The 18,479-nt window shown below is 44.6% G+C and overlaps 1 protein-coding gene across 4 annotated transcripts in view; it reads right to left on the reverse strand.

Moving 5' to 3' along the window:
- SPATA13 (spermatogenesis associated 13) overlaps positions 1–18,479 on the reverse strand; it is a 317,429-nt gene that overhangs the window by 267,537 nt on the left and 31,413 nt on the right. For 2 of the 4 annotated variants that reach the window (XM_033103856.1, XM_033103853.1), the window contains exon 2: positions 9,413–9,448. The exons of 1 other annotated variant lie outside the window; for it this stretch is intronic. In XM_033103856.1, the coding sequence (XP_032959747.1) occupies positions 9,413–9,448 (36 nt within the window). Of the gene's footprint in view, positions 1–9,412; positions 9,449–10,709; positions 10,731–18,479 lie in introns of those variants that run through there. One more of the 4 variants, XM_033103854.1, reaches the window with a different exon arrangement.

Below are 18,479 nucleotides of genomic sequence, written 5' to 3' on the forward strand. Positions count from 1 at the left end.
ACTAAGAATCCAGCTGTCTTCTATTAAGCCAGACACTAAAGAGATTTGCAAAATTCCAAAACACTGTCACTCTTCTTACATATATATTTTTGTTTGTTTTAGAAAATATACTTGTTTTCAGAAGTATATGTTATTTATGTAAAGGGATTATACTGTACTAGAAATAAGCATTTTTAAAACTTCTCGATATTATTTAATACTATAAATACTAGTCATCTAGCCCATTATAAAAGCTCTTTGTGATCCTCAGTTTCTCAATTTTTATGAGCCAATAGGGGTCCTGTAACCAACAAGTTTGACAACCCCTGCATTATATGAACTAAATATAATTCAGTGACATACATCCATTAGTCTTGTTTCTCTGGCATGTCTTCCCTCATGTCTGCTTCTTATTTCTTCTAAGGTAGGCTGTGTGCCCCGGACGCTGGGCCTTGAAGGTTCGGACCACGCTGTCCCAAGTCTCCATGGCCAAAGCTAAACCAGGTGGCGTAAGAATATCATTTAGGGAGAGAGTGCCTGAATTGATGGAGAAGCGGACCAGCATTCCAAATCACTTTCCCAAGATCTGTCAGAGTTCAGTGGACACTGACCAACAATGGGGGCTACCGATTCTGCAGTAAGCATTTGGCATGAAATGACTGAATCCAACCAATTTTAGAGAGAATCTGGTCTCCTGTGTTATATATGATCAGAAGCAGAAAGGCTATTTGCTTTTTTTTTTTTCCCATTAAACTCTGCCACTTGGCAGTAACTATGTTAAGAGGAGCAGATTAATAGATTAAATAAAGAGGTTCCCCTGGGTTTGAAATTTAGATTTTATACTATTTAATTTTCCCACTCGAGCTCCTTTCTTGCCCAAGAATGTAAGTCCAAGAATTCCCCAGCATCATTACAGGAATGTACAGTCTTTTAAACAGCTGCTGAATGTTGATGGTCTCATGATTCCGTAAAGGAATTTCTCTGCGAGTGGGAGAAGCCACTGCCTAGCACTCTTAATTACATATTGGAAGCTCATCCACAAAAACGAAAGGAACAGTGTGCAATTCTCAGAATCGTAGTGTAGACCAAGTGCTCCCTCTACCATACGTAAGGACTTGCGCCAGAAAACTACCCATGGCCTTCTTCCTTTCTGTTCACTGAAAAGACTAGTCTTGATAAATGAGAAAAGTAAAGTGGTGGCTCCAATAACTGCAGTTACCCAAGTCTCCTGATTTCACCTTAACACATTTCTGCTGGCTCCCATTTCCAAAGGTGATCACACTGGTTGCACTGCAGGACTTACCTGCCATGTTACATGATGGGTGGAAATGCAGCCAGGGCAAAGGAGATTTTCTCCATGGACACAAGAAGCAATATCCTACACAGCTTCACTCCACTCGGCGTGAGCCCAAGGGCACTGCAGAGCTTCCACAGCTCCTCAGTCCTGCGCTGGCTCCCACTGCAGGCTGTGCCAGGTACCCAGGGCCTAATGAGCCCCAAGAAACTGAAGCCAGAAACATCTGCTTTGGTTTCTCCTTACTCCCTTCTTTCATGTCATGGTTAATTACAATAGTCAATTTCCAATCTGGGTTGAAACTAGGAGGCTAGCAGAACACTTTGGGCTGGGGAAGATGCCAGAAAGACTTCTGTGCACAGATCAAATTAGCATACTCATTAATGAAAACGAGTTTATCTCTGTGAGGATCTGGTCATCAATAATAAGAGAGCGAAACCCCTTGTACCCTTCTGGTCCAATCGAAAAATAAACATGAGGAGCTGCTTCTAACATGCCTTTCAGCTTTTGACTTTCATTTTTATTAGATCTTTGAAATTCTACTTTCTGAGCAGTTTAGTTCAATTTGGCGGCTTCACACAGTCCAGAGGTTAGATGAGTAGTCCTGTTCCCAAACGGTACAATCAACCCTGGGGTCCAGGGGCCTTCCATTCATTACCTAATGCTGAAGGGCTTGCTGCAGGCCCCCAAGAGTTAAACAACTTTCAAAAGTTAAATTGATGTCTTATTTATCTAGATAAAAATGTAAATTTCTTCTTTCTCCCCACTGAAAGCATTGCCTTAAGCCAACCTTTCCAACCTTCTCAAATGGAGTCCAACAAATAAATGAGTCAAACACTCCCTGGCCAGGACTATCCTAAATGCTCCAGTATTCCCAGTTTGGGTGACTCAGAAAAAAAAACAAAGATTAGGTCTCAGACCCACTGACTCAACCCATCTAAATTATAAGGCTGAAAATCTAACCCTGAAGTATGGTGACCCTCTCTCTAGGGCAGGGCCACCTTGATGTGTGAATGCATTTAGGTTTACTCCTATTTACAAGTTTAGTTATATTTTGAGGCAAACTTAACTCTCAAGTGTAAAGTGATTTTGAAATTATTCTACTCATGAACTAGATTTTCCTGTGTTCTGGAAACTGGAGTGTCTTATTTGCAACCCAAGGCCTCCGTACTCGCCATTACCGCAGAAATAAGCAAACAGCCTTTCCTCACAGTCAGCCGCCCCTGTGAACAAACACAAAAGGAGACCCAAGATATTTGCAATCGCTCCCTGAGAAATCTCTGCCAGATGCACAGATGGACTGATTCCAACAGCATTCTACTTCCTGCTAGTGCTATATGAGTAATTGTTAGGAAATAGCAAGGCCCTGAGTGCTCAGAGCACAGAGGACAACTGTGGGTGAAGAATTACCTAAAAATGGAGAAGAGTGACCCACAGAAGCAACCTATCTGAAGAGATAGTTTGGAAAGACAGACAGTACTGAGAATACCTGAGAAACCTGGAAGTCTCATCAGGTATCTGAAGTCAATTTCCTCAGGTCTAGCATTAACTGAGGAACATTGCACGTGAACGTAAAAAAGAATTTTTAAGTGTTGACTGAACATTGCTTAAGGGAGAGAGTAGACCTGAGTTTATCAGTCCCTCAAGGGCGGGTCATTGCCTTATTCATCTTTTTTTTTATTTTTATAAATTTTATTGGGGAATATTAGGGGACATTGTGTTTCTCCAGGGCCCATCAGCTCCAAGTCGTTTTCCTTCAATCTACTAGTTGTGGAGGGTGAAGCTCAGCTCCAAGTCCAGTCCCCGTTTTCTGTCTTAGTTGCAGGGGGCACAGCCCACCATCCCATGAGGGAATTGAACCGGCATCCTTGTTGTTGAAAGTTCCCGCTCTAACCCACTGAGCCATCCGGCCCCCCCTACACAGTTTTATAAACAACTTTACCAAACATAAAGGATCAAATAATTCCATCTTACCCAAACTAGATCAGAGAACAGAAAAAGTGTAAATAAGTAATATTGAAACAGGGCTGGACGATAGGAGAGGATGTCTACTTTGCCTCATACCTCCCCCCCCGCCCACAGCAAAAACAAATACTAATTCCTGTGCCCTTAACGTGACGGACACAGAATGTCAGACTTTTAGAAGAATATACAGGAGCCTATACAACTTTGGGAAAGGTTTCTTAACTCACAAGAAGCATTAGTCATAAAAGTGAAAAGACTGACCATAGTAAGAACGTTTGCTCATCAAGATACCATCAAAACAGGTGAAATGTTACTAAGTCACACTGGGAGAAGATATTTGGAACCTATACAACCAACAAAGAATTAGTATCCAAAATATATAAACAACAAGCAAGCCAATTTCTTCAAAAGGACAAAATACTACATTATCAGATATTTTATTAAAAAGAAACATGAATGGCTAACAAGTACATGAAAAGATGCTCAACTTCATTAGCATTGACAAAAATGAAAATTCGAATCAGAATCAGATACCGTGTTATATCTACCAAATTGCAGAAATTTGAAAACTGAGAATGTCAAATTTTGGTAAGAATTTAAAGCAAAGGAAAGTTGTATCTATCACTGGTTTTAAATATAAATTGGTTACAACCACTTTGGGAAAGAGTTTAGAGTGACATTTTGAAAGCTAAGCATACAGCTCCACTAGGATCCAGCAACTCCTACGTGTATGCCCTAAACAAATTTATCCGGGGATCCCGGGAGATGTGTACAGAATGCTCTGAGAAGCAGGTCTGCAATAATTAAGACTGGAACTAACTCATCCACAGAAGAACATACACACAGTCTGTGATATAAGTACAGTGAGATACTTTAGCGTGGCGAAAACCGGTGTGTTAGAACCTCAAGCATCAGTACGGTTAATCAAAAGCAATCAGAAGGAGAATGCACATACCCTGGTACCTTTTTAATAAATATTTTAAGAACAAGCAAAATTTTAAAAAATGTATTACTTAGGGACATATACATTTGTGGTAAAACAATAAAAAAAAAGCAAGGAAATGGAAAACAATATTCAGATAGTGACAACCTTTTGAGAGATGACGGAGTGTGCAATCATGAAGTAACAAGCAGGGAACTTCAGATATTTCTAATGTTCTATTTCTTATGATGTATGGGGGGGCAGATGTTCACATTATTATGCTTCATAACACACACAATACATATTCTTTTGTGCTCCCAAACATTTATAAAAACATGAAAAATGTTTAAAAATAAATGACTGTGTGGTGCCTAGGAGGCATTCAATATCTAGTAACAGGAATAACAGTCGCTGTGTCTGCTGTTCTGGGGGGTCCAGTGCCATGAGGTCACCAGAAGGTCTCTAGTGGCAAGGGACTAAGGGGCATTGGGTCGCTAAGGCTTTCCAGATAGGACCCTCCTCACTTGCTGGCATGTGGCTGGTCCTGTCACTGCCACAACCCAAAGGGTGCTTCTTTGGCCCGCAGCATGATTCGTCTTTATCCCTTCGTTCTCCTCATTTATTCATTCATCCATTCACTCACTCAATCCATAGCTAAGGACCTACCAAGGCCTGGCAATCTCTATACATCATCTTTCATTCAAAGTCCTATAGTTTGAAAAATCTTCGGGCAACAAGTCGGTCATCAAATGACAGATACCTGGATGGGCTCCAGTCCAAAGTCTCTCTGATCACTCTCCCGTAGCACCCCCTTCCTCCAGTGTGTGTTGCAAAGGATTGCTCTGAAGCAGAACTCAACTCTGATTCATGAACTTCCGTGGCACATGACTGACAGCCCTCCCCAGCACACTGGCAGCTTTGATCCCCTCAATTCTGGTGACTGAAGCTCACAGCTCACGTATACCAATGTTGGTATACATTACGGGCACCAGGGGCTTCTATTGGGAACTGACTGAGCTGTTAGACAGGGTCTACGTCGTTTCCTAATGCTACTGTAACAAATTACCACACGCAGTGGCTTGCAAACACAGATCCGTTACCTATAGTTCTGCAGGTTAAAAGTCCAAGAGGGGTCTTACTGGGTAAAATCAAGGTGTCAGGAGGGCTGCATTCCTTTCCGGAGGCTCCAGGGAGAATCCATTTCCTTGTCTTTCCCCCATTCCTGGGCTCCCAGCCCAGCAGCATCAGATCAAGTCCTCACATAGTGTCACTCTGATCTACTCTACCGCCTCCTTCTTCCCACCATTAAGGACCCTCGTGATTCCACTGAGCCCACTGGATAATCCAGGATCATCTCCTTGTTTTACAATCAGCTGGTAAGCACCTTTAATCCCTTTTTGCCATATAAAGCAATATATTCACAGGGACCAGGCAGAAGGACATGGGGGTGGGGCAGGGAGGGGTGGTATTCTACCTATTATACTACGTACGAAACATTCATCATTATTCTTGAATTTTCTCTCTAAATTAGCTATCAAAAAGCAAAGTATCAGGATCCTGTCATCTCTACCCTCCAGGGAAATCATTTCCTGGGCAGTATCTTAATTTAATATTCACCTTTATAGAGGATCCAAATATATTTGAACAACCTCCATGTGTTTTTAAAAATAACAGTTAAAATTACTGTCCAGCACGTTATTCGGCCTTCCTCTTATATAAGAGCCTACACTATAAATTTTTGCTTGAGTTTAATTCCAGGAAAACTTCTGATTCTGCAGAAAACAACACAGGCCACAGTGCAGCCCGCCTTGCCCTGGATTTAAGATGGATTTGGAGCTAAATTCATCCCACTGCCTTCCTGTAGTAGTTTCTGTTTTGTTTTCGCTCAAAAAATTTTCTTCTTAGTTTGGATATTTAAAGTTACCTCAGGTACTCTAAGAAAGAGTCATTTCTGTCTTACTAAACATAATAAAATCATCTAACTATGAATCATTTTAAAGAGAAGACCACTTTCCACCATTTTTGAAAATGTTACAAAGGCTTTATCAAGTTCTGAATTCTGTGATTAAGAAATATAAAGATTTTCTGCACAGCCCATGGCAAATGTATGCTTCTGCATAGCGAAATAAAAATGGTAAATGCACTTAAAACCTCCCAAAAAAAGAAATATTAAGATTTTTTAAGAACTCATGCCTAGTATGTACTCTATCCGTATTTGGTGAATAATGCCTAATTAATAATGTGAACACTAGCATTTCATCTAAATCTAGCCCCCCGGGCCTAAACACTACTTTGGGGATACGCTAACTATCAGAGGTCATAATGGAAACCATAGTGAGTAGCGGATGGGTTTCCACTCACTTCTGCAGGCTAAAGAGTCACTTGGTCATCATTTGAACTTCAAAGCAATTAGGTGCAAATAAATAAGTCCTTCAGCGTTTATGCAGGATCCCAAGGCAACACCACCCGCCTGTTCCGCCTGATATTCTCTCAGTAACCTTTACGTAACCGATAACAAGTAAACCAGAGTCTTCAGGTCTCCAAATGGAGATGGGGAAATACTCGGCACGTACCGGTAGAGTATTTCCCCATCTCCACTTGTCACACTCTCAGAAGCCCTCCATGTCCATCTTAAATGCTCCCTCCTCCATCCTGCCATTCCCCACTCCGTCTCTCTCGTTTGCAACTCCATAGTATTTTGTTTCTTTCCTGTGGTTCTGATACATCATGTTCTACTTTGTAATGTAAATGTGCGCACACACAGACATACATACATACCTGTTTACAAACCACCTGAGTTATTTATCTTTATATCCCCTTTTAGAAGAAAGTGCCTTGTAAATAATATGCACTCAAAAAATTCACTGATTTCACTGCATGTATCTCTTAATTATATGCATAACTTTTCATTTGAATAGGTATAAAAACTATGCTACTGGTTCTCACATTGCATTATATTTTATAGGCCAGAGTATCTGAAAAGTTTACCCAAAGGTTTGTTGAAATTCAAATGCATTTAGTTTAAGATGAAACAGCTCCCTCTCATGGCCTCTGAGGGAAATTGAGCTTGAGAGTTAACAGGTAAGCCAGAATTTCAATTTATTTTAGAAATAGTACTCAATTTTAGTTTTGAGGTTATAAGTCAATGACCACTGAGTGGGAAATTTTATTTGGCATGAAAGTGTCACGTTTATGCCAAGAATAAATATAAACAGTTATTTGAAATTTGGGTCAATGGTTTCCATCTCAAATGACTATTGAGGAACCTATTTTTAAAAAATACTACTATATTTTAATTTAAATGCTAATAAGATATTTTAATTCAGGTTAAAAAGCAAGTTTTCAGAAAGTCACATATATTTGTTTCAGAGTATGACAGTGAATATATTTGGAAACTCTGTGACAATATATAACACTATGTTTTTACTTTTTCATAATTTGGAACAATATCAATCAAAGATAAGTTAAAAGCTCAAGGATTCTAACTGTACAATCAATGCTCAAGTTTGAAATGGAACAATTTAAAACAAGGTACTAAGGAAAATTCCAAAACATTAAACCCAAAAGTACAGCTCTTAATGAAGTCCAAATGCCTCAGTCACCATGCCTGTGGTCGGGGGTTTCCATCCCACAGGGAAAAGCTGTCTGAAGAAGGTCAAGTTCTGGCTGTTGGTGGGTCTCTGTGCTCTGAGGTGGGCTTCCCAAGGGAGCAGCCGGAGTCAGCCCAGCGCACAGTGAGGGTTTCCGCTTCAATAAAGGTCAAGTGCCTGAATTCTGACAAGGGACAAAGAGCTCCAGCTGTCCAGAAGACTCTGTGGAAGGACTCCAGGGAGAATGGGAGTGGGGGTGTGGGGTGGTGATCTTAACCTCTACCAGTCCTCACTGGCTCCAGAGAGAAAAAGAGAGACAACACTGAAATCTATACCCGTGGTTGTTAACGCCACCTCGTTTACAAAAATAAAGTCTATTTAGTAGAATCTTTTCCTACATACGGAATGTCTCCTTCCCCTTGGATTCCCATTTGTTGCATGGAACCTCTTATGCTGCCTAGGATTCCAACAGTTGTTTCCAAACATCATTTTTGAGAACAGTCCTATAGTTGTATTTTTACAACTCAGAGGAGCATTTTCATCAACGATATGGATTCTAATCATAAAGGATACACAAGAGAAAAAAGAAAATATGCCATTTGATACGTTTGATAACCATTGAGCATACAACATTAAAAAAATGTTTTAAAATATACATAAATTATTGTTAGATAAAAGAAATTTTTTTTAAGTTACTCCCTTTGTTTTTCTAATGAGAATGATAGCCTGGTAATTCACTTTATTTATTTATTTATTCTAAGGAGGGTGCAGCTCACAGTGGCCTATGTGGGGATCGAACTGGCAACCTTGGTGTTATTAGCACCACGCTCTAACCAACTGAGCTAACCGGCCACCCATAAAGGACTTTTTAGTAATGAGTTTACCAACAAGTAAAACAAAACAGAAAACATGTAGAAATAGTAGTTCTATCAAATTTGTAGTGATTATACAGTATATTATAAAATTACATACTGTTTTTCATACGAGTAAATAAAAATCACATAACTTCCAGGCTCCTTCTGCTTCTTTAGAAACATACTCGCTTTCCCTGAGTATCACCCAAATTTTAATAATATGTCCATTGAAATCCACCCCAGTCACGGATGCCTCAGTATTCTCCTTCATCATAAATATTAAAAACAATATAAAACACACTAAGTTTTGATCTTTTGCAACATTTCTCTCTGTTCATCAGAAAAGACATTTTGATCTTACAACTGTGAAGTGGTTGATAATACAATTTAATTTATCAGAGGATATAAGTATACTAAAATGTGTTAAACTCTAAGCTTATATTCATCCAATAAAGCAAACAAACAAACAAAACCCCAAAAGACTTCCAGGTTTTTATCACAAAAATAATCTTAAAAGTGTCAGAATCTCATGTCTGGTTTTCCATTGGTTCCCAAATTTGCCTACAAATGGATGGGCCACAATAGTAGAATATGTAGTGGAAATACTGCAGATTAATAAATTTCATTTACGGCCTAAAATTATGGTAAGAGGAGGCTTAACTTGGAAAAGGAAGATGTCACCCAAAGGGCCTGATAGAAGGCCCATGTTGAAAGTCAAAAGCATGAAGCTGTCAGTCTGAGAACCTAAGTAGGACTGACAGAGTGAGAAGGGGGTGGAGAGGGAGGGGGGCCGGCATGCCATTCTTACCAGGTTTGGAGCACTGGCGACTCTTGAGGGCAAGTTCTGGAAAGGGAGAAAAAGATGCTCTGTTAGTACACAGATGTGTAAAAGCAGGTTCCTGGAAGTTAAATTATGTCAAATAGTGTTCAGTCTGACCTGAAAAAGATATATAAAGAAAAACTAAATACACATACACACACACACACACACACACACACACACACACTCACTCACTCACTCACACATCACGTGGCCTTAATAGCAGATTTTAATAGCACTGAGAAAATGATGTGCTTTACCAGCATATCTGGATCAGACATCAGCCCCATGGTTCTGGCTGTGTATTTTACAACTATAAGGCCTGGGTTTCACATCCATGGCACTCTGGTTAAGCGCATGGATCTCAGCAGCCAGATCGCACAGGGTCAAATCCCAGCACACCATTTCTTGCTGCACCACCCAGGGCAGTTATTTAATTTTGTAGCTGGGCTAACAACAGAGAACTGTTGTGAGAATTAAATGGGTTAATGTATGGGAAGGGCTCAGAGCCCTGCCAGGCACGTTATACACATATGTGAATATATGTTGTTATTCTGGGGATTTGCTCTCTGTGGCTAAAAGAATATGAGCAATTTCTCAGGAATCCTTTCTCCTTTACACATATTTACTAGGCGCTCTCCCCTGGCTCACTGCTTGGCCCCCCCTCCCAGAAAGAATTCTGCTCCCCAGTCCCTGCGGCCTCATTGCACCCTACCCGCGCTCATGGCCACCTCTTATTCTCCAGAAGCACATGTCCAAGAAGCTGCCTGCTGCTTCTTAGGGAGGGTGATGCTAATATTTGATGTTCACTACACCACCTGGGTGAGCATCTAACCTATTCATTTTGTAGTCACCAATTTAACACATATTTATGGAAGGCTGGCTGTGGGTGTAGGTGGGAGCGACACAGGCAGGGATGAAGCCTGGATTCCCCCTGGAATTTATCATGTATGTATTACCATGCTGGGGGGCCAGCCTAGGTGGGGGCAGAACTGCCACCCTCATGCTGGAACTGTGGCATATGTACATCCTGGAGTGTCCTCCAGGGCTTCTTTCTGAACAAGGGCACAGTAAAATTTCTAGAAGAGAGAATACTCAAGAGACAATAGCTCATGAGGGTTAGGAGCAAGGGAGGAGGGAGCATATGCAGAGTCCCTGGGAAACTGAGGCTGCTGGGGCAGAGTCAGGGGTGCTCAAGGTCAGACCAATGACCTTGCTTGGTTGTGGACAGAGAAGGGTAATTTTGAGCCCAATGTTGTGGGTGTACTTTGTATTATTTTCTTACCCACATGCCGAAGGGTGGGTGTTCCAAGAACTTGAGAAAGTTGGAAGTCAGTTAAATGAAATTAGTGCCACATCCAGGGTGTGGTCAGAAATAAGAAGAACTCACATTTGATAAGAACTGTGACTCTGCTGGGAAACAGCCCTCCCGGCCATGGGGAGGGCAGCTACTGCCCCTTCCGAGTGATTCTCTTGGTCATAAGAGGAGGAGTGTAACCCAGGTGGCAACTCCAAGTCACACTGGCCTCGCCCCACAGAATCAGGGGACACCACCCTGGAGCACGGCAAAAGAATAAAGCCACAAACTAAGACCAAGGCCTGAGGGACTGTAAGAGCCTTGGAGGAAAATGCATGAAGCACCCCAAACCTGCCAGTGCACGGAGGGGCTTGGATTGGGGTACCCGCCATTTTACAGTGGGGCTCAGAGCTGAGACACCTGTGACAGAGTCTCCCCACCCCCCAGCACACACACCGTGTGCCCTCTACATCACTAAGAGCTGGGGGTACCGGTGACCTCAGAGAACACAGCAACTCTGTTTTCACAGGACAACGGTGAAGCCTACACTTAGGAAGTTGCAGGAAAACAAAACTGTGTGTTTGGCTTTATGATAAAGTCTCACTAAAGTGAAGCAAATATGACTGGATTTGAAATTCTCTCTAAATATAATTAACTTGTTTTAACTCTTTAGGTTTTATTCATGACAGAGATCCAAGGTTCTCCACGTAGGGAGGATTTTTGGAAAAGCCAGCCTGGAAGAGGTGTCACCTGTGAGCATTGTTGAAGGACCAGGGAGGGGCGTCCCGGACCAGGGGACAGCCTGAGTGGGGGTGGAGAGGACGGACTTAGGGGTGCAGGGATGGGAGGTGGTGTTGGTGCCACTGCTGATATTTTGGAAGGCAGCTGAGAACCAGGACAAGGAGAAAACTCTGAGATGTCCTAAATTAAATTCTAGCAGGCCGGAGTGTGGAAGGAAGGGTCAAGAAAGGTTAATCAGTTCATAACTCAGGACAAACTAACAAAAGACTGCTTACATTCCTGAGTGCATGCTGGAACTTTGAATTAATTTCCAGATGGCTATTTCCATAAATATCTAGAAAGAATAGCCCGGGGCCACCAACCCGCAGAAGTCTGGGTCTTGCTTATACATGAACTTTCTAGACTGTTGCCCACAGCCAACCCAAAGGAGCTAACCCTTCTTCTCCCTTAGACTCTGCACCTATCTCAGAACTGGCCCCACCTCACTGTCTCCCACCCCCTTTATCTGTAGCCTGTGTCAATTCTTTCAAAACAACTTTCATTTTTCTTCCCCAAACTGGATGCATAAAAGAGCCCTGTCAACTCCAGGACTGCGGACATGTTTGTCTTATCTACCTAGCCCTGCTGCTGGTTTAGGCATCGTGCCCCAGGACCTGGTCTTTCTCTGGACAGCATGTGGCTCAATAAACCCTTCCTCTTAAGCTTTTGACTTAACTCTGTCCAGAGAAGAAATTTGGGAGCAGGGAGTGGTAAGAGGGAAGCTGAAGAGATGAACAGAATTTAGGCAGCTCACGCAGGAGTTTAGAAACCATCCGGAAGAAGGACACCCGTCTGACAAGGTCCTATTCGTGCTTGTGATAAACTGCCTGCAAGTAGGGAAGGGATTTCAGGGGAAAAATGAGCTTGGAGGCAGAGTGATCTCTGAAATTTTGTTTTGTTGATGTACCCTTTGAAGAAATGGCTTTCTTAAAATGTCTCAGTCCACTGAGTCCATCTCAGAAAGGTAAATTGATAAGGCTTTAACTTATGGTCCATGAATGCTTTAAAAAAGAGACATTAAATAATTCCATGTGTCAATTTTGGAGTAAATAGTTGTCCTACCAGACTTTTTTTCTCCTAAGGCCTGTCTTGTGAAGACTCACGTAGGTCATCATTTAGAAACCACAGCCCTTGCTCCGTCGAGAAAACATTGCTACTACTATAAAAATCCAGAAAGTGCCAAAAAAGGAAGCTCTCTTAGAACCACAATAACCAGGAAGGGAGGGTGGCATGAGGCTAAATAGTGTGTGTGTGAACTGCAACTTTAATTTTGAATCAAAGTGATGATTTCCTATCACCAGTCCCACACTAAACCACACAACCTTCCATTCAAAAGAGGTCATTAAATAATAATAAATGATTTTGTTGTAAACTGCACACATCACTTAGCTTCAACAACCATCACCATTTTGCTACACTCATTTCATTTATTTTCATTTTGCTGGATTTTTAAAACACAAATCCCAGTTATCATGCCATTTCACTCCTAAATAATTCAATATTCTCTCAAAAAAGGGGGATATTTTCTTACATAATTATAATGCCATTATCACACTACACAAAATTATCATTTCTTAGTTAATGCTTTACTTCCAACAATTCCTTTGCTACAAACCCCTAATTTACAAATAAGTGTTGTTCCAGAAATTTGTAAGTCAGTTGTTGAGATTTCAAAAACCATCTCCCACAAGAGCATTTTGAACTCGTAAGTCACCTGAAGTATAAAAGTTTTCTGGCTGTTTAATGTTTACTGCATAAAAAATGTTTTATTTCTATGGAATAGCCTGAATAAACATATTCATATGCACTGATTTTTGTCCATCTCTAAAATTATTTCTATCCTAAGTGAAATTCAAGAGTTATGATCATCCTAAGAACCTTGCTTTGTGTTGCCATACCTCCTTCCAGAAGATGCTGTAGACCCGTAGACTGGCGCTTTTCATGCTTTCGCGTGTGTTGGAATCACCTGAGCATCTTGTTAAAATGCAAATTCTGGTTCAGCCCATCTGGTGAGAGGCTTCTGGGTGACATCTATGCTGCCTGCTTATGGGCTGTCCATGGACCATGTGTTATTGGTTGAATTGTGTCCCCCCCAAATTCATATGTTGGTTTCCTAAACCCCCGTTCCTCAGAATGTGACCTTATGTGGAAATAAAGTCAGTTCCGACGTAATTGGCTAAGATGAGGTCTTTAGGGTATAGGTAAGCCAACATGACTTTTGTCCCTATACAAGTGGGAAACCTGGACACACACACGCACACACGGAGAACGCCATGTTGAGACTGGGGCTGTGCTACCAGAAGCCAGGAGAGAGGCCTGGAGCACATCCTTCCCTATTGTCTCCAAAGGGAGCATGGCCTTGACCTCACACTTCTAGCCTCCAGACTGTGAGACACTCGTCTGTTGTTTGAGCCCTCGGTTTGAGGCCCTTTGCAATGGCAGCCCTGGGACACTAATGCACCACCCTGTGTGTGGCCAGGGTTCGGGGGGTTCTCACTCTAACACACTCTGGCAGTGCGTTCAGGCTTAGGATAAGGGCTGAAAACTTAGGCTGTGAAGTCAGGTGGGCCTACAGGCCATTCTGGATAGCATGTGGCCCTGAGGAACGGCATAAATGACTTAACCAGGCCAGGTTTTGATTTCTGCATTTCGTACCTGTGTCACAGGGTTTTTTGTGGTTTTTTTGAAGGTTAATCAAAATAATGTACATGATGTTCCTACCCTGTTTCCCTGAAAATAAGACCTAGCCAGACAATCAGCTCTAATGTGCCTTTTGGAGCAAAAATTAATATAAGACCGGGTCTTATGTTATATAAGACCCGGTCTTATATTATTATATTATATTATATTATATTATATTATATTATATTATATTATCATACCTGGTCTTACTGGGTCTTATATTAAATTTTGCTCTAAAAGATGCATTAGAGCTGATGGTCTAATTTTTTTTTTGAGGAAACACAGTAACTGTGCTGACTTTTTAAAGAGTAGTTTTTAGGGCAAGAAAAGTGGAGAAAAACTCAGCTAGTAGAGAGCCAGGGAGTAAACGGTGGTCAGGAATAAGGCACTGGGTGTGGCTCCCACATCCAAAGCCTTTTTAGGAAAAAGGAAAGTTAAAAAGAAATGAGACTTTAGAGGACTCATAAGGTCAAGGAAAAAGTGTTTTTCTTAGGATCGGTGGGACTTAACCTTGTTTGTAGATATCTTGTCCCCATTGTGAGATCCCAGGGCACCATCCCCAAACTGTACGACAGATGGTAGAGAAAGTACAGGGCTGAGATGGGGCAGGCTGTGTGCTGCAGGGCCCAGAGCTGAGAGGTTGAGAAGGAAATGGAGTAGCAACCGACAGCTGTCAGTCTGCAGGGGTCAGGCAGCGGAAGAAGAGCCAGGCAGAAGGAATGGGATGCTATGGAAACCAGGGAACTCAAGCAAAAGTGAGAGAGTTCTGCTCAGTAAGTGAGTGGGGAGCCAGACCTGGAGACACCCTTAGGGGACACTGGGTTGCACTGAGTGGGGCAGGGACAGTAAGTGCTCTGAGTGTTACGCAGAAAACCGGCTCGCATCCCTTTCAGTCAGTTGGTGGATCGGGCTGGAGTTTCGCCAGGTTTGCAAAGGTTTGCCCTGTGACCTTGTGCTGCCCTCCCACTCTGGCTCTGGGCTCAGACATGTGGGCTGTTGCCAGTGGAGCATTGGCAAGCGGGACAGGCAGAGGCTTGGAAAGCTCTGGCACAATTTGGACTTGTTGCCTTTCCCCTCTGCCAACACACTCAGAACATGTCTGGGCTAACCTGCCAGATGGGGTGACACACAGGGCCCAGGTGCACCTCACCCCAGCTAAGCGCCAGTTGGTGCCAGCTGTGTGAGTGAGCCCAGGGAAGACCAGAAGAACCACTGAGTCAAGCCCAGTGAAATCCCCAACCTGTAGGCTCATGAGTTAAGTAAATGCTTACTATCTTGAGCCACTGGGCTTTGGGGTGGCTTGTTACGTGGCATCACTGTGGGAACAGATGACTGCGGCAGCTGCAGTAGTCACTCTGCTTGAAGACGCCTAGAGAACGGAGGGCAGACTCAAAAAGCTCCTCCTGGTAGGGAGAGATGAACATGGGAGCCATTGAGATGGGAGGATCACGTCCTTATTGTCTTGGCTAACTCGATGGGTCCTAACTCGACATCCAAGTGGGATGTCAGAATTTCCTGTCAGAATTTCCCACATGGGAGTCTTTCTCGTGCTTTAGAGCCAGTAGGTGCAATCTTCGTTCCCATCCTAGTTACACTGGAAGATGCCCCAAAGGGCTCCTCCAGATACTGACCAGCAGGGAGCAGCTGAGCCCAATGTCCTGCCCAGGGACAACTATGGACAAGACGGATTAGTTTTACTCCTGTGTCTCCAAGCCTAAAAGCATTTTGGTCTCAAAGTGGAAAGAAATTCCTTGCTCTCGAACAGTCCATAGGCGCCTGTGCCCACGTTGGGTGGCTGAGATGGGGCAGGCTATGATGCACGGTGGGGATGGAAAGATTCCCAGGCAGGTGACTGAAACGTGCACTGACCTTTCATCGGAGGCCAGTTACATGCTTGGCTTCTCAGCAGTGTGTTTGCCAGTGACTGGGTCCTTCACGTCCTCTCAGTGCGTCTGTCACCAACTTTTATTTACAGATGCGATGGTAGGCAAGACCAGGTCCTGTTCCAGTGACTCTCACCGTCCGAGGGCAGGAGTAAATGGGTAGTAAAGGTGTCTCTATAAGTGTATGAAGAAGGGCAAAAAAGCCCAGGGATGTCAGCTGGTCTGAGAATTCCGGGCCTGTGAGTTTAGAAAGACATCAGGTTTCACAGGGTCTGGCCATTCCATGCCCCGGGACCTCCCTGAGGCCTTCCCAGATCTGCTGTGCAAGGAGGGCACCCCCGTACCCTGGGCCAGGGCCTGCAGCTGGCATCACCGGCTGCCACACTAGGAATTTCAGCTGCAGACAGATGGCTGCCTGGCTGGAGGGGGAGGCCACCTGTCTGTGTGATCCCTGCCAGGCAGGATGTTGAGACTCAGGGGCTCTGCTCCCCCAGTACAGGGAGAGTCCAGTGTCATCAGCCACACCTGAAGAAGAAAGCAAGGCAGGGTCAGTCCCTTGCTGGCAAATCTAAGGGCTCTGGTGCCACTGGGTGTACTGGCACAGTCTGCCAGCTGCATATGTAGCCCCACAGCTGGAGCGCTGCCCAGCCTGGACACAGCAAGCAGCGGGAGGGCTGCAGAACTCTTGTATGGCTCGGGGCTCTGTCCCCACCGGCAGCTACACCCTCAGGCACTGCAGCTGGGTCACCGTGCTCCCCGGGGGAGGTGCAGCCAGGCCAGGCCCACCGAGGGGTATCTCAGGGGATCCCAAGTGAGCAGCAACATTTGGGCTCACGCCACCTGTGGGATGTGACGATCAAGCATTGATCTTGCCTCAGGAGTGGGGACAAGAAAAATTCCTAGGAGTTATGCCCCCTTCTCCTTGGGGGCAGGTGGGATCCTCGAGTGCTGGTTGAGGCTGAGGGCAGCACCCCCAAAGTGGGGGCCAGCACTGAGGGGAGAGGGGCAGAGCTGATCAGTCAGGGCCAGTAAAAGACACCAAAACCAAGGTCTCAGCGGGGTCAGCCGACTGGAGAGTGCGGACACATCACAGCAGGACAGAAGCAGAGAAAAGGACAGGAAGAAAGTGGTCAGGTGGCGAAGGAGGTAAGGCCAGGCTCAGGGAATTTCTATAGGAGACGCCAGTGTGTGCTCTGTCCCTCGACACCTCGGGCATGGGTCATTCGGACACCACTTGCGTTGGAGATACTAGCCAGTGGAGGAAAGCGCAGGAAAGGATGATGGGTGGGAACAAACATTTGTGGAAGGAAGAGAGGGAAGGAGAGAGGAAGTGGGGCCATGGGAGAAAGAGCAGATCCGATTCAGGGTGCAGGTGGAACAGCTTCCCAGGCAGAGGATGGGGACCAGGGACAGTGGGCGGAAGGTGGCCCTATTGGACCAGCGAGGGACCAGAGAAGAAAGAACAAGAGACCCACAGGAGCACGTGATCCTTCAGCTCTTGCCTCCATCTTGGTTATGTCGGGGATCCACCAAACTACACCTGTTAGTGGCTAACGGATCTGGAAGCAGAGTTCAGGTGGGGGGGCGGGGAGCAAGCGGGCTCAGGTCTGCACAGCGCCCTCCACTCTCTGGCAGTGCCCAGCTGAGTTCACGGGCACCTGCAGCAAAAAGGAAACTCACGGTGCATTCGGTTCACAGTGCCCTTGGCACCAGAAGGCCCACTTGGGTTCACCATCCCGCTGCCCTTGAGGCCACGTGACTACTGCATCCTGTTTCAGGAGCAGCCTCCACCCACGTGGTCCTGTCACTGTCTTTTTGCCACCTCCTCACCCCTCCTTGGCCAGCTGGGTTCCAGGGAGCCTTAAGTCCTTCTCTCAGCTAGAAGCGGGAAGAGGCAGAGGCTGCAGAACCATAAAACCAAGACCCCTCTGGGATGTGTGAGCGGGGAGTGTACAGGGGTGGGAAGCCTCCGGAGGGGGGGAGGAGAGAAGGGCTAGGTGGAAGGGGGAGGGGAGGGGGCGCAGAGAAGAGATTCCGAGCTCTGTAGGGTTATCCAGGACAGGGACTCCTCTGCTTACTGGAGCTGACATCCCCCCTGCCCGTGGACCACAGGGTTCCTTCTTTTTATATTAAGTACAGCTTTATTCGACAATGTCCTCCAGCAATGCTCTCTCAATACTCCTCTGTGCTTTCCTTTCTTGATAATCTCTCTTTCCTTGTCCCTCTCCTGCCCCCTGACTTTCTTGGAAGGCACCACCAGTGTGGCCCTCCAATGGAGGTTTAGGACCACAAACCTTCTGTCATGGCGGCCCATGGCGAAGGCACTGGCAGCTGCCACTGATTCTGCAACACAAGGCCAAGGACTCGTCACTGGGACCTGGCCAGTGGCACCAGGAGTCACGGCTTGCTTCTC

This window comes from Rhinolophus ferrumequinum, chromosome 4 (genome assembly GCF_004115265.2).
Source record: "Rhinolophus ferrumequinum isolate MPI-CBG mRhiFer1 chromosome 4, mRhiFer1_v1.p, whole genome shotgun sequence".
Lineage (NCBI taxonomy): Eukaryota > Metazoa > Chordata > Mammalia > Chiroptera > Rhinolophidae > Rhinolophus > Rhinolophus ferrumequinum.